A 14,314-nucleotide genomic window follows, 5' to 3' on the forward strand; every position below is an offset into this window, starting at 1 on the left:
CGCTTCCCTGGGACCCACCACGGGGGCCTGAAGTTCAGCTACACGTTCTGACTCACGAGGCCACCACAGGCCGTGAGGCATCAGGTTCCCGTTGGAGGACGTAGGACAGAAACACAAGCTGCCCCTGGAGCAGCATGGGCATGCATTCCTCTGCATGGAATGGTCCTGGTGGCACTCCATGTAGTTTTCCAGAAGCCACTCTGTTTGGTTCCCCAGGTGACGATTCAGTGGAGAGGAACCGAGGCCGCGGCTGGACAGGTGTGGGGAGTGCCCCACTCGGGAGCCTTGTGCCACGTCAGAGCCCGTCTCTCTCTCTCTCTCCAATCGGTCAGTACCATTTGTTTTACAAAACTTATTAGTCTGTAACAATGTATTATTCAATATCGACAACTTTTTTTTCTGAGTTACTTTCTTTTTTAAAAAAAATTTTTTTAAAGATTTTTGTTTTTTTATTCGAGGGAAGAGAGAGAGGCAGAGGGAGAAGCAGGGTCCTCGTGGGGAGCCTGATGCAGCACTCGTTCCCAGGACCCTGGGATCATGCCCTGAGCCAAAGGCAGATGCTCAACCATTGAGCCCCCCACCTACCCCCAAATTACTTTCTTTTAAAAAAGACGATGGCAATCTCTTCCGGCAACTCCACGGACAGGACTTGCAGGGTTTCCGCAGGACAGGCACCCAATTAGAATGGTCACTGCTTTCAGGGGAGCCAAGGGCATGACCGATGCCCCCCAGGGCAGACACAGATTGTGCACTGTTCCTCCCAGTTTCGATACCATCCGCTAATAAGGGGTCACTCTCGTTTGGAGCAGTGTTGCTCAGTGACATGTGTGATCTAATACCATCCTCAGGTTTCCAGGGGAACAGAGCCAGATTTAACCTAGAGTCAGATCCTCACGTGAAAGGGGACAGGGGCTGTGGTACCTCTTAGAGCACCTCTTTCCCAAGGCAAGAAAGTCTTGGATTATCAGTACTCCTGGAATGTCTTAGAGAACCATCTGGTCTACCCTTCATTTTATAAAAGTAAAAACTGACCCCAGAGAAAGGCAGTGGCTGGTTCGCAGACGTGCATGGGACTGGACATCAGGGTGTCGTTGTTCTCAAAGGCCTAATGCTAGTGGAGAGAGGCGGGAGCCAGGAAGACATGCTCCGTGGCTGTCCTTGTGTGCTGGTGTGGGTGGGTGGATGCAGTGATGCCTCTCTGTCCTTGGCAGCAGCAGCCGAGTGCCCTGACCAGAGCCCTGAGCTGCAGCCCTGGAACCCTGGCCACGACCAGAACCGTGATGAGCACATCGGCCAGGGCAGGACCCTGCTGCTCATCTCTTCCGCCACGGTGAACTCCATCCACATCTCAGATGGAGGTAAGCCCGTCTCCCCCCCACCTCTCTCCCCTCCACTGCCTCGGAGCCCAGCAGCTAGTACAGGCCACCGTGGCTCCAGGTGGGCAGAACAAAGGCCACCTGCTGCAGGTTCAGGTCAGAGGATCTGCTCGGCAGTGATGCCACCAGCTCTGGGCACTTGGGAGTGGAGGATCAGAGCTCCGATCTTTGCGAAAGGAGCTTTATAGGGGGAAATTCGTGTCGGTGCTCAGAGCACTCCCGCTCATCAGGCCTTCAGATGCTTGCTCGTTGAAGGCTGAGCACACAGAGATAACTGCAGATGGGCCGGCAGCACTCACACAGCGCGGGGCAGGGAGGAGGGGGAGGGAGCCCTTGGGAGCACGGCGCAGTGCTGGAAATGCAGGAGTGCCTTCCTGGCTGCCCGGACGAGGTGGGGGCGCAGCAGGTCTGCCCTCGCCTCTGCTCGAACCTCACCCCAACACGTGTGTTCTTGAACCCCACCCCCTTCCCATGGCTTTAGGAAAGCTGGTCATTAAAGACCACGAGGAGACGATTGTCCTGCGTACCCGGCACATCCTGATTGATAACGGAGGAGAGCTGCACGCTGGGAGTGCCCTCTGCCCCTACCAGGGCAATTTCAGCATCGTTTTGTATGGAAGGTGGGCAGATAGCTTCTGGGGAGCGGGCTGGGGGGGTCAAATGCTACTCTCAGATCTGATGAGAAGGCGGCTTTCCAAAGGGGAGAGGCAGGCACGATGGCAAGGCTTTAGTGCGAGACGGGAATCATCCTTATAGACTGCCAGGTGTAACCACGAGCAAGACAGCCGTCGGGGATCGGGGCGAGCCGAAGCTTACTAGGTGTATTGTTTCTCATGGCCTGGGTCCACGTGTAAGGCACAGAAGTCCCTGCCAGACTTTCAGCTGCCTTTCAGCTGTGTCATGGCTCAAGAAGCCTCTGGGAATATTTATTTAGCCGGTTATGATGGACAAGATAAAGAAAACCTCTGCACGTTATTTGCCTCTGGCTCTGCTCCCTCTTCGAACTGTCGAGAGTCCTCAGAAGCAGTAGTCGGGAGTGCACGAGGGTCTGCAGCCCATGGCCCGGTGACTCCCCCTCTGATGTGGGCCAGAATGTGAAACACTCAGAGCTGGGAAGGAGTGCCAATGTGTAAACTAGTGATAAGTGGTTCCGCTTGGCCTTTTGGCCTCATTGTGCTCTCGGGCTTAGGAAGGTCTGGTGTGCGAAGCTACTTCTGCTGGCCTGGCACAGTCCCCATGCATGACCGGTTCTTCGGTGGCTGCAGTGGGGCAGTGCAGTCCTCTCCGGGTTGGGCATCCAGTGAGGACATGGGCCTGCTGACTTTGGGGAGCTGTTCTCTCTCTTGAAGGGCCGATGAAAGTGTCCAGGCGGATCCTTACTTTGGACTGAAGTACATTGGGGTCGGCGCAGGAGGCACCCTTGAGTTACACGGACAGAAAAAGCTCTCATGGACATTTCTCAACAAGACCCTTCGCCCGGGCGGCATGGAGGAGGGAGGCTATTTTTTTGAGAGGAGCTGGGGTCACCGTGGAGTCATTGTTCATGTCATCGACCCCAAAACAGCGACAGTCATCCATTCTGACCGGTAAGGCCTGCCTTCACTTAGACACACGGCCCTTCATTCCTCAGGCACGTACAGAGCCTGTGCCCTGGCCAGATGCTGCTCTGGGTGCTGAGATGGAGCAGCGAGCCAGACAACCTGGAGGAATTATGTCTCTGCCTCCCTGGGCATTTGCCCAACGAAGCTGCATTAATGGGAACAAGCAGACGTGCACACATGTATGCACAACATCATTTCAGCTCGTGATCATTGCCAATTAGAAGAGAAAGTCATAATGAAATGGTGGAGGGCAACTAGGGAAGGCCACTTTGCATCGATTAGTCAGGGTGGGCTGGTGTAAAGAAGCAACATTTGAGCTGAGAATTGCAGGGTGAAGATGCGCCAGGGATTGGGTGTTCAAGACGACAAGCAGCAAGTGCAAAGGGCCAGCAGTGAGAGGGGCATGGTGGTCTGGAAACACAGAAGGGCCAGCAGAAGGGTGGAGGTACAGGGCAATGGCAATGTGGTGCAGGGACGGCGGGTTTTTCGGCAAGGGCAGATGCACCTCGCCGGGCACCGTAATGAGGTGGGTTTTATTCTAAGTGGGACGTGAAGCCCCTGGAGGGCTTCAAGAAGTGTCTGATCTGATGGGAAGGACATCCTGGCTGCTGTTTAGGACTGTGTGGAAGGCAAACAAACATCCAGAAAGCAGAGGTGGCGGGGCGGCTTTGGCCGTGGTCTGAGTGCGAGGGGCCAGGACGTAGGCAGGGGCTATGGCAGTAGAACGGGATGAACTGGAGAAGTACTTACGAGGCGCAGATGGCAAGGCTTCCCTGGCTTTCCTCGGCTCTGGCGGGAGCTAGAGCTTCCTGCAGGTTCCCGGGTTCCTGTCCTGGCCCTGCAGAGGCTGTCCCCAGGTACTCGGGGGGCAGGACCCACCAGGAAGGGCACAGAAAAAGCTTCCCTTGCCCTCAGGCAGGGAAGCAGACACCCAGCTGCTCTGCTGCTGCTGGATGGGGCGGCGGGGTGTGGGGTCTGCAAGAACGGGGTGCAAGCCGTGGGTGCCCACGGGAAGCAGCAGGGAACCGCCATGACATCGGGGCAGGCTGGGCAAGACTCGGGATATTGGACGATTGTTGGACTTTGTGCAAACCATCATGTGAACCACTTCACCGGCCCTCTGTAATTTATCTTCATGACCCCCCCCCCACCGAGTTGATTCTGTTATTATCCATGTCATACAGACAAAAACACCAGGATTTGGGGGAATCCATTTGCTCTGTGTCACAAGGCCAGGAAGTGTCAGAGCTGAGGTTCACACCCGGATCTACCCACACCCTTCACCCTGTATTTCTTCCCAGTACCTGCCTTGGCCTGGGGCCTCATGATCCTCAGTGCACAGGTAATGTGGGAAGCCAGGATGAGCCTCCTAGACGCAAAGTACGTCCGAGAGTTCTCCCTCTGGACGTGAGAATGGTGCCCTCCCGCGGTGCCGGCCCCTGGGCGCTGCCTCTCCTGGTGAGCCGGCCTTCAGCTGCGTGCCTTATTGAGCTGCATGAGGAGACGTCATCCCGACAGCTGGTGTGCAGGTTCCAGAGACGGGACAGCTGCTCCCTCCAAATCTACTTTGGTTAAAGATGTGTCTGGGTCCTTGAGAACCTGATAGGGGAATGTGTGTGAGGAGACCTCTTAATAAACACGCCGCACGCATGCATGCAGATGCAGGCTCCGGTTACCTGAGAAGGTTACCTGGAGGAAAGAGAGCGCAGGTCAGCCCTTACGAGGTAATGGGCATGTGATGGTGGAGAAAGGCCAAGAAGGATGTGTGAAGACATGTGGTGTCATCGTAGCTTGGAGTCGTGCTGGGTGGGCAGCAGGTGGCCCTTGGGGGCAAGGGGCAGGGGGAATGAGTTTCCTGGGCCCCAGGCATGGCCAGTTTGCACAAGCACTTGCAAACCAGTCTGAGGATCAGGAGCATCAACCCCGGACTCCCAGCACCTATCCAGCCCCTCCCCCCTCCCCCTGTACCACCACTGTTTCCCTTTCCCCAAATCTTGGCCATTCACACTGCTTTATTCCCCTAAATCCGCTTTAGAACAGTTCTGCTTATTAAACCTGAAGACTAATTCTTTCGGAATCTCCATTATAACTGTACTGAATCTTTAGTCCCATGAGGGATAGCTGGGGGTCATTACAAAATTGTGTCTTCTTTATAAAAGCTCGTCATGCGTGGTACAGATATTTGTTTAAAATCATGCTTAGTGGGTATTTTCTGTGTGTGAAAGTGGGTTACCTTTGTTGAGTTTGGGAAGATCGGTTTTTAGTGTCATAAAAGCTCTTTTCTTTAAAAATCACAGCCCTTGGGGTCTATGGATGGCAGGCTGGTTGTTGTAACATGTGCCTGTGTGCTCAGAACTCCCTTTCTTGGGGCTGCTGTCAGGACTATTAAAACCCACTCTCGGGCAGCCCGGGTAGCTCAGCAGTTTAGTGCTGCCTTCAGCCCAGGGCCTGATCCTGGAGTCCCAGGATCGAGTCCCACTCAGGCTCCCTGCATGGAGCCTGCTTCTCCCTCTGCCTGTGTCTCTGCCTCTCTCTCTCTCTCCCTCTGTGTCTCTCATGAACAAATAAATAAAATCTTTTAAAAAAATAAATAAAAAATAAAACCCACTCTCTCTAACCCTTTCAGGTTTGACACCTATAGATCCAAGAAGGAGAGCGAACGTCTGGTACAGTACTTGAATGCAGTACCCGCGGGCAGGATCCTCTCGGTGGCCGTGAACGATGAGGGGTCACGAAACCTGGATGACGGGGCCAGAAAGGCCATGACCAAACTGGGCAGCAAGCACTTCCTGCGCCTTGGGTTCAGGTACCACCCACACCTCGCTCCCACCAGGCTCAGGGACCCTGAAGCTACTGGTGCCCCGCAGTCCACCTTAGCATCTGTTCTTTGCCTGCAGCATGCTGGCCTCAGTGCTGGGTCTGGGGAGTGGCTGGCAGGAAGACCCCCATCTGCATTGGGGGCATATCTGGGAGCCCAGATTTTCTTACAAAGCGTATTCCGCTCTTAAAACACAAAACATCTCTCTTTTCATGAACTCATTCGTTCATTCAGCCACTGACAGAGTATCAGCTGGACATCTGCTGCGTGTGAGCCATTCCTCAGATCAACAGCAAGCTTCATTTCCCCATTCTTGGGCAAAGGGTCCATCGTGTGCCTTGGGGACTGGCAGGCACTTGTTTCAAGATCATATAAGATGTCTCTGCCTGGCCCAGCACCCAGGGAGAAGGCCTTTGATGTGCTCTGCTGTGTTTGGTTTGTCCCGGGTTAGCTTCGTGCCTGACTTTGGCGTGCACATGCTTGGCACCAACAGGAAACCATTTGCCCCACAGTGGCCACACCTTTTATCCTATGAATCAGTTTTCAGCTCAGGTGAAGGTTCAGGTCCTCCATCCTGTGGCTGTTTGAAGATAGCAAGGCCCTTCCCTTCCGTATCCAAGGTCGGGGGCAAGAGCCTCCCTTGGGCTCCCAGCAAAGCTGTTTTACTGGCTGCACAGAGATTCCCCGGTCAAGGCAGGTGGGTGGCAGGGGGGTCAGCGGGCGGGGAAGTGCCAGGGTTCCAGAGTGTGGTCTCTGACAGCCCAGGGGTTGCTCCTTCTGGAAGCTGGGAGCTCAAGCAGTCAGAGATGACAAGGACACCTTGGTATCTCAAGGTTCCTCTGTTAGCAAAAGCTGAGAGGGCTTCCATTTCCTTGTTTTAGAAACCAAAAGACCAGTTTATTGATTTACAGTGAGAGTGAGAACCACCAGGGACTGGCTCCTTAGGGCCTGGGCTGAAGGAGGCAATGGCTAAGGGCCCAGGACTCCCCCTCTGATGCAGCCTGCATTTGCAGCTCCTGGGAGGTGTGCCAGCAGGGGAGTGACTCATCCTCTCTGCATGGTTCCTGCATCTGTAAAGTGGAGGGGAGCCGGTTGGGAGGGGAGTAGATGTGATAATAAGTAACAAAATATTTGCCAGTGTATCTGGCCCAAATTAAGGATTCAATGCATGTTAGCAACTGTTTTCTCCTGAGAACCAACGGCCACTGGAAGGATGGGTGCTTGCCGTATGTTGTCATGGCCATTCCCCTGGGTGCTGGATGGCAGGCAAGAATTACAGTCTTAACCCTCCTCCGTGTAGACACGCTTTGAGGGACAAACTCAAAGCATCTAAAATCAGTAGAAGAACTGAGAGGTGTGGCGGTCTGTGGTTCATTCGCTCAGAAAGCAGTTTCTGAGCAGATATTGGCACAAGACTCTGGGCCAGACCAGGTGTGCAGAGCATTCATGGACAGGCAGGGGGAGAGAAGTGATAAGGAGGCCTGAGCAAGCGGGTGGGCTAAAGGCTCGAGGTGCAGAGCTGCAGGTGAGGATGAGGGCAAGCAGGTCCCCTGCGAGAGCCTGCAGGTGCAGAGGCCCTGGGATGAGCGTGTGGCCCCGACCCCTGAAGACTCGGGAGGCACTGGCAGCAGAAGCATGTGCTCGGCGGGGAAGGGGCCAAGATAAGGCTGCCGAGGTGGGCACAGGAAGGTCTTTCACTCCGTGCCCCGGGACCTTGGGCTTTCATCCAAAGGGCAATGGGAAGCCATTGAAGGATCTTTTTTTTTTTTTAATAATAAATTTATTTTTTATTGGTGTTCAATTTACCAACATACAGAATAACACCCAGTGCTCATCCCGTCAAGTGCCCCCCTCAGTGCCCGTCACCCATTCATCCCCCACCCCCTGCAATTGAAGGATCTTAAGCGAAGGAGTGACCCAATCAAATCCCTAACTTCAGTAAAGACTTACTTTCCAAAAAGAAAGATCAGGACAAAAATAATGAAAGCTCTTGAGTACCGTAATCGATGGCCATCTTATATAAGAGGGGGGGAGAGGGAGACAGACATGGGGGGCCTTCCTGCCTTATAGTGTGGGCTCCTGCAGAGGAACTCCTCCACCTGCTTTCCCTCCTCCATTCCCGTGTGAGCGAGAGGCCTCTCCTCCCCCTCAAGGCCTGTGCAAGGCCACCAGGTCGCCCGGCAGGACCCCTCTGGCGTCTCCCTGTGCTTCCCTCCGGAGGAGGCAGGCATCCGGGAAAGAACCTTTCTCTCCTGGAACCCACGTCCTGCTTTCCTAAGGGCATCAGAACACTTGCTTCAGGACCTCGTGGGGCCTGGTGGGTGGTAGGTGGGCCTGTGGGCTCGTGTGTCTGCGACCCGAACCTCATCTGCTGCCGGAGTGGGGCCGAAGAGGCTCACGGGAGGAGACTTGGCACCTGCAGAGAAAGGCTCCTGTTCTCCAGCAGAAGGGGAGCCGGCCAGCGGGCTGATGGCCCCGCGTGGCGGGGAGGGCTGCTCGCTCGCGGGGCTCCGTCTCAGCCCTGCCTCCCGTACAGGTGCAGACATGCGAGGAACTTCACTCTTTGTTGTTGCCTTTCCCAGACACCCTTGGAGTTTCATAACTGTGAAAGGAAATCCCTCTTCTTCGGTGGAAGACCATATTGAATATCACGGTAAGAAATAGTTGGCGAGAGGCTGAATCCCCTCCGCATCTCTCTGACCAAGAGGCCCTGGTCGTTGTGAGCCACAGAACATGGCAGAACCACCTCCCAACACCCCTCTTAATTGGCCGTGTTACCCAAAAGTGGCGAAAAGCCAATCACTAAGATAATATTTACATTTGTGGGGCGCCTGTGTGGCTCAGTCGATTGGGCGTCTGCCTTTGGCTCAGGTCATGGTCCCAGGGACCTGGGATCGAGGCCCACATCGGGCTTCCTGCTTGGCGGGGAGTCTGCTTCTCACTCTCTCTCTGCCACTTGCACGCGCGCGCTGTCTCTCTCTCTCTCAAATTAATAAATAAAATCTTAAAAAAAATTGCATTTGCAAAGAGCTCACAGCTGACTTACTCACCTAACAAGTGACCCAGGACAGATGGGAACTGGGACAGATCCAACAGAGGAAATGTTTCAAGCTAGAAAGTTACTATGGGTGGGCCTTGACCATCTAGGGGAAGGTACTGCTGGTTCTATATTCCTAGACAGGAATTTAAGGGAGAAATACAGATTTTGTCATCACATTGAAATAAAAACTTTAAAACTGAAACAAAAGAAGGCATGATAGATGATCTGCTTCCCTAAGTAGAAAGATTGGCCTGAAATGTGTTTTGCTTTTGAAGAAATACCTCAAGATCCCTGTGTTGGGAGCTTACTCGGGCTCAGAATTACACTCTTTGGGATGATGTAAGGGTGGGGGTGTCCAGGTGCTCAAGCCCCTGTTCTCCCAACAGGGCATCGCGGCTCTGCAGCAGCCCGGGTGTTCAAAGTGTTCCAGACAGACCATGGCGAGCATTTCAATGTCTCTTCATCCAGCGAGTGGGTTCAAGGTGAGGAGTGTTGGATGACCAAGAAAAACCTAACAGTGGGATAGAAGGCCTGGACTTCCTGTCTTTGCAAAAGAAAGATTTTTCTCTTGCACCAGTAAGACCGCTTGGTTGCTGCAGAATAAACTAAATTTGCAATGGAAAGCTGTCTAGCACCGAACAGGAACGAGTGGGAGCAGGACAGCCCCTCCGGTTGCCCACACGTGGAGACTGGGGTGCAGAGCAGCCTCCTCACTGCAGCCCTGGAGAAATGGGCTGATCATGGCTTTTATCTTTATCCTTTCTACAGTATCTGCAGTAAAGAAGAATATATTATCCTATTGCTTTTAAGTGAGAAAGTCAGTAAGAGGTGCTTTTAATGAGAAGCAAGGAGATTTGGCAGACTGCTCTGGTGTATGCCTGGACAAACAGTGTTCACCTCCCATTGTGTCGAGGGCACTTGGGGGCCATGCTGAGTGGGACGTGCCCCCTTGGGCCCTTCTTGCCTAACCCCGCTCTTTGCTTCCTGTCTAGATATGGAATGGACACAGTGGTTCGACCATAACAAAGTGTCGCACACGAAAGGTGGGGAGAAAATTTCAGACCTCCGGGTAGCTCACCCAGGAAAAATCTGCAATCGCCCCATTGATATACAGGTACCAAACCCAAAACAACCAGAGTTATGAAGACTGTATTTTGAAGTGGAGTCTAGATAACATGCTTTCTTGCCCCTGGAGTGGTGTGCTTCTCACAGGTCTCCCATTTTAGAGGCTCTTATGTGCTCCCGGCCTCCTGGCTGGTGAGTTCCCAAGCGAGGACCCCAAATTCTCTCCTGGAGTCCCCCCCCGACTTCCTTTCCCTCCTCCTAAACCTGCTGCCCTGGCCATAGCTGACAGTGCCCCGGTGTGGGGATGGTTTGTCTCTCTCAGCCTCCCTTCTCAGTTTATCTCCTTGGAGACCTTGAGAGAACAGGATCTGAATGGGATTTGGGGTGCCAGCTGAGCTCAGCCCAGATGCAGAACATGCCCAAGCCTTGTTCGCTGCTGAGTAAAACAAACACCAGCATTCATAGGATGGACAGGGTTTGCTCAGGATATTCACTGCCAGGTGCTCCTCCCAAAGAGGACCTTGACTTTCTTGGTTGGCTCCTCCATGAGTGTGTTGAGCAAATACGCAGCCCTCACAGCTCACCAGCTTTGCGGACGACCATTGTTACTTGGCTAAGGCCCTGTCTTCACGTGGCTGTGGTGTGCTTGAGAAGGATCAACCAAGAGTGCATCACAGGTTGTAGGCTCTCCTTGGGTCCAAAAGAATCAAAAGGGGCTGACTCTCCCAATGTGCATCTTCTCCAGATTTAATTCTATTTTTTTCCTGCAGCCTGGAAGATCCCAGCCTTAATTCTGAAATAGCCATAATCTTATTCCTCTGGTTCACTTGGCTATAGGAAGTCCAGCCCTTTGGCAGCCTCCCCTCCCAAAGTATTTCTGGAAATCCTCCAGGAACACTTACAGAGGCTTTGGATCCCTCCCAGTGTCAGTCTCCAGGCTCCCGTGTTTAGAAGACCACTTGGCTACGCCAGCTTCTCAGAGGCATTTCCCATTTTGCCCATACCTTTGCTCCTGGCATGGACATGGGCTCCTCCCTGACTATGTCGAGGCACAACTCATCCTAGGCTAAAGTAATGGAAGGCTTGGAGGCAGCAGAGGAGACTGATTACTGGCATACATATATATAAAATATAAAACAGTCTGCTTACCAGCTTTATTATCTCAAGACCCTCCAAGGGACCCAACCCTATTCTCTATAACCCCCAGGTGTCCACCACATTCTAACACCCAGCTTCCTTCCAACAAAAGGAGTATCCTTGACAAGGAGGTCTCTGAGTTCCAGGTCTCAACTATTGCAGATCTGGAGAGGAATGAAAGATCCAACCCACACTGCTGCACCACCACCCCCCACCCCTGCCCCCACCCCCACCCCCATGCCTCCCACCCCTCTGGGGCTGAGGCCAGATTTTACAAAAGTGCATCCCCTGACAATACTTTGCTGAGCATCATAGCCCCTTATTAGTTCAAAACTCTCAATTCCAGAGAAGGATCTTGTTTTTGTTTTTCAAGATTCTATTTATTTATTCATGAGAGACACAGACTGAGAGGCAGAGACATAGGCAGAGGGAGAAGCAGGCTCCATAAAGGGAGCCAATGCAAGACTCGATCCCAGAACTCCATGATCAAGTCCTGAGCTGAAGGCAGATGCCCAACTGCTGAGCCACCTAGGTGTCCCAGGATCTTGTTTTTTTCTTGGCAAAACAAAGGTCCGTGGAAGCAGTCAAGGGTTAATGTGAAAGAGTTAGGATGGCCCCTTCTCCCAGCTGCTGGCCCTGTACTTGCACACCCCTGAGGTGGGCACCAGCTTAAATCATGCAGCCTCACTCCAGCCCTGGCTACAGACCTAAGCCAACTCACTCAGGGTCCCTAGTCCCTCTGGGCAGATAGGATAGCCATTGTTCCCCATGGGATGAGTCTGTGGACGTAATGCAATGATATATGCAGTGCCCATACAATGCTTTATTATGTTACAATGACTATTTTAATCATACCGTTAATTATCTTATAATTATTAATCATTATCAAAAACAGTAAGAAAATTTTGTCTACTTAAGGTGGAGAGTGGCTTCCCAGAACAAGGATAGAACTCTTTTATCCTCCTCCCCAAGTGAGGTCATTCTTCAGGTTTAGAAAAAGCAGGGGGTGGACAGGGAAAGCAGAGTTGAGTCGCTGTCCCCAAGAAAGGATTGTGGGATGCCGTGCCTTGAAGAAAGTCCAGTTCTATTCACTGATGTGTTCAGGCTCTGTTTCTCACCGTCGTGGGGTCTCCTGCGGAACATGCTGGCCTCCTTGGGAAACAGTGGGAGCTCAGAGGAGCTGGGCTTGATGATCCAGCGACCTCGACCTTGAGCTTGCTTCTCAAACCCTCCAAGTCTGCAACTCATGCTTCCCTGGCGGCGCTGAAGGCCGCCCGAGATAATGGACGTGAGCGTGACTCTCGCAGGAAAGGGCTGGATTTTCTGAGTTCACTGCCTTCCAGCTTCCCTTTGAAGCCAAAGACAACAGATACCTGCTGTGTTCAAAATAATGTTTCCTGAAAAGCCCCCTCCCCCCGGCTTTTTTTTTTTTTTAAATGGTTGACTCTACTTTGCCTCCCTATTTCCCCAGCTTTGGTCCCTTTGGTCTCTGTGCCAAAGAGGACAGCAGCTGCAGCCTGGCCCTAAATTGCTTGTCTCTGATGACAGCCACGGGCTTGATGCAGACACACCCGGGCTCTGGGATGAGCCCCAGCTGGCAGGGATCGCGACCTCCTTGGAGCCTGCTCCCTAAATTCTCTACCTGGCCTTGAAGCTGCTTGCCCGTCGGCCCCTATCACTGAGACCTTGCTCAGTGCCAAGCCCTGGGCTGGAAGCTGGGTTTAGAGAGACAGGCAAAAACCAGGTTCCTGCCCTCCTGAGCCCAGAATCCAATGTGGGGAGGAGACAGACACTGAACAAAGGACACTAGGCTGCGTGCCTGAAGGCCTGGGTGGGAGGTGCTGAGAAGCACCAGCTTTGCAGTTGGCTAAGTCTGGATTTGAATTTTGGCTCTGCTGCTTACTTGCTGGGTTGACCTCGGGCAAGTTACTCACCCTGTGAAGAGTCAGTTTCCTTCTCTGTAAAACCAGCAACCTCATAGTTGCTATGAAGATGGAATGTGATCATACGCATAGCACTTAGCTCTGTAACTGTAGGGGGGGCAGGTAGGTGGTTCTCAAACTGGACTGTCCACTAGAACTCCTCAGGCCCCTTTGAAAAGTTCTGATGCCCAAGCCACACCCAGACATGCCAGATCTGAGCCTCGGAGGATGGGGCCTGGGCATGAGTATTTTTAAGGGCTCCCCACGTGATGTGCAACTTCACTGGGGTACCAGTAGATTGAACATAGCAGGTCCTCCATAAATACCAGCCTCCTCCATTTGCAGTGGCAGCGGTGGCCGTAGGTTATGAGGAGCTCCTGAAATGGGACCTTCTCCCTGTAGATGCTCCATGACACACTCACCCGATGGTGAGCAGTACATGAGTGGTTTGGGTATGGAGTAGCGTAGGACCCCAGGCGAGGCACTGACCCATCCTGTGACTTCACATTGTTCTCCTTAAAACAAAACTGTTTTCTTACATCAAAAGTGATGCTCAATCATTTAATAATCCTCTTGGGCCATAGGAAATAGTTTTTGCAGCAGGACAATTTTAGACTTGGGAGTATATGTTTATAACATTAATCATCACCGTCCTTCTTTACACGCACACAAATGATCTTGCTCTGTAATTTCCATGTCCTTTCCAGGCCACTACACTGGATGGAGTTAACCTCACCACTGAGGTCGTCTACAAAAAAGGCCAGGATTATAGGTTTGTGTGCTACGACCAGGGCCGAGCCTGCCAGAGCTACCGTGTGCGGTTCCTTTGTGAGAAGCCTGGTAAGCAGCTGCTTGTTGGAGACAGAGATGCAACCGCGGCTCATTCCCCGAGCTGGCGGATACACATTGTGAGTTTGGATGCGGCTCGGTCAGCTGCCCCTGGACATCTCAGAGACACGCTGCTCCTGCCAAGCTTGCAATGGAGAGTACTTCTGTGACACAGGAGCAGTGGGACGGTCCTCAGAGTTGGCAGGAGCCAGGAGAGCCCCACCCTGCCCATATGCCTTTCAGGAAGGGGAAGGGCCAGGTCCAAGAGAACCAAGGTGCAGTGGCCAGAGCTGACCTCCCCTGCACAGACATGAGCTCGTGGCCTCTGGGTGCTATTATTTTAAACCCAGTCCCCGAGGTGCTCGTTAGAAGGGATTGGGAATGGTTGGTTGGTTCGTGGAGGCACTTGGCCATCTCCAGAAGGCAGTCATTAGGGATGGGAGTTCTTTGGGGGAAGGGCTTAGAGCTACTGTAAATAATAGTTGAGAGGAACTATATTTGTTTTACATCTTGAGCGGAGTGGGTGT

General features: G+C 52.9%; 1 protein-coding gene across 3 annotated transcripts in view; it reads left to right on the top strand.

Annotated features, from left to right (window-relative positions):
* Nucleotides 1-14,314, top strand: part of CEMIP (cell migration inducing hyaluronidase 1) — a 139,181-nt gene that overhangs the window by 82,126 nt on the left and 42,741 nt on the right. Inside the window, exons 3-11 of one of the 3 annotated variants that reach the window (XM_055326858.1) lie at nucleotides 217-327; nucleotides 1,212-1,358; nucleotides 1,858-1,996; nucleotides 2,726-2,962; nucleotides 5,604-5,783; nucleotides 8,378-8,448; nucleotides 9,222-9,317; nucleotides 9,828-9,949; nucleotides 13,667-13,799. In XM_055326858.1, the coding sequence (XP_055182833.1) occupies nucleotides 217-327; nucleotides 1,212-1,358; nucleotides 1,858-1,996; nucleotides 2,726-2,962; nucleotides 5,604-5,783; nucleotides 8,378-8,448; nucleotides 9,222-9,317; nucleotides 9,828-9,949; nucleotides 13,667-13,799 (1,236 nt within the window). The remainder of the gene's footprint in view (nucleotides 1-216; nucleotides 328-1,211; nucleotides 1,359-1,857; nucleotides 1,997-2,725; nucleotides 2,963-5,603; nucleotides 5,784-8,377; nucleotides 8,449-9,221; nucleotides 9,318-9,827; nucleotides 9,950-13,666; nucleotides 13,800-14,314) is intronic. The other 2 variants (XM_055326859.1, XM_055326860.1) reach the window with 2 other exon arrangements.

The sequence above is a fragment of the Nyctereutes procyonoides genome, unplaced genomic scaffold (assembly GCF_905146905.1).
Source record: "Nyctereutes procyonoides isolate TBG_1078 unplaced genomic scaffold, NYPRO_anot_genome, whole genome shotgun sequence".
NCBI lineage: Eukaryota > Metazoa > Chordata > Mammalia > Carnivora > Canidae > Nyctereutes > Nyctereutes procyonoides.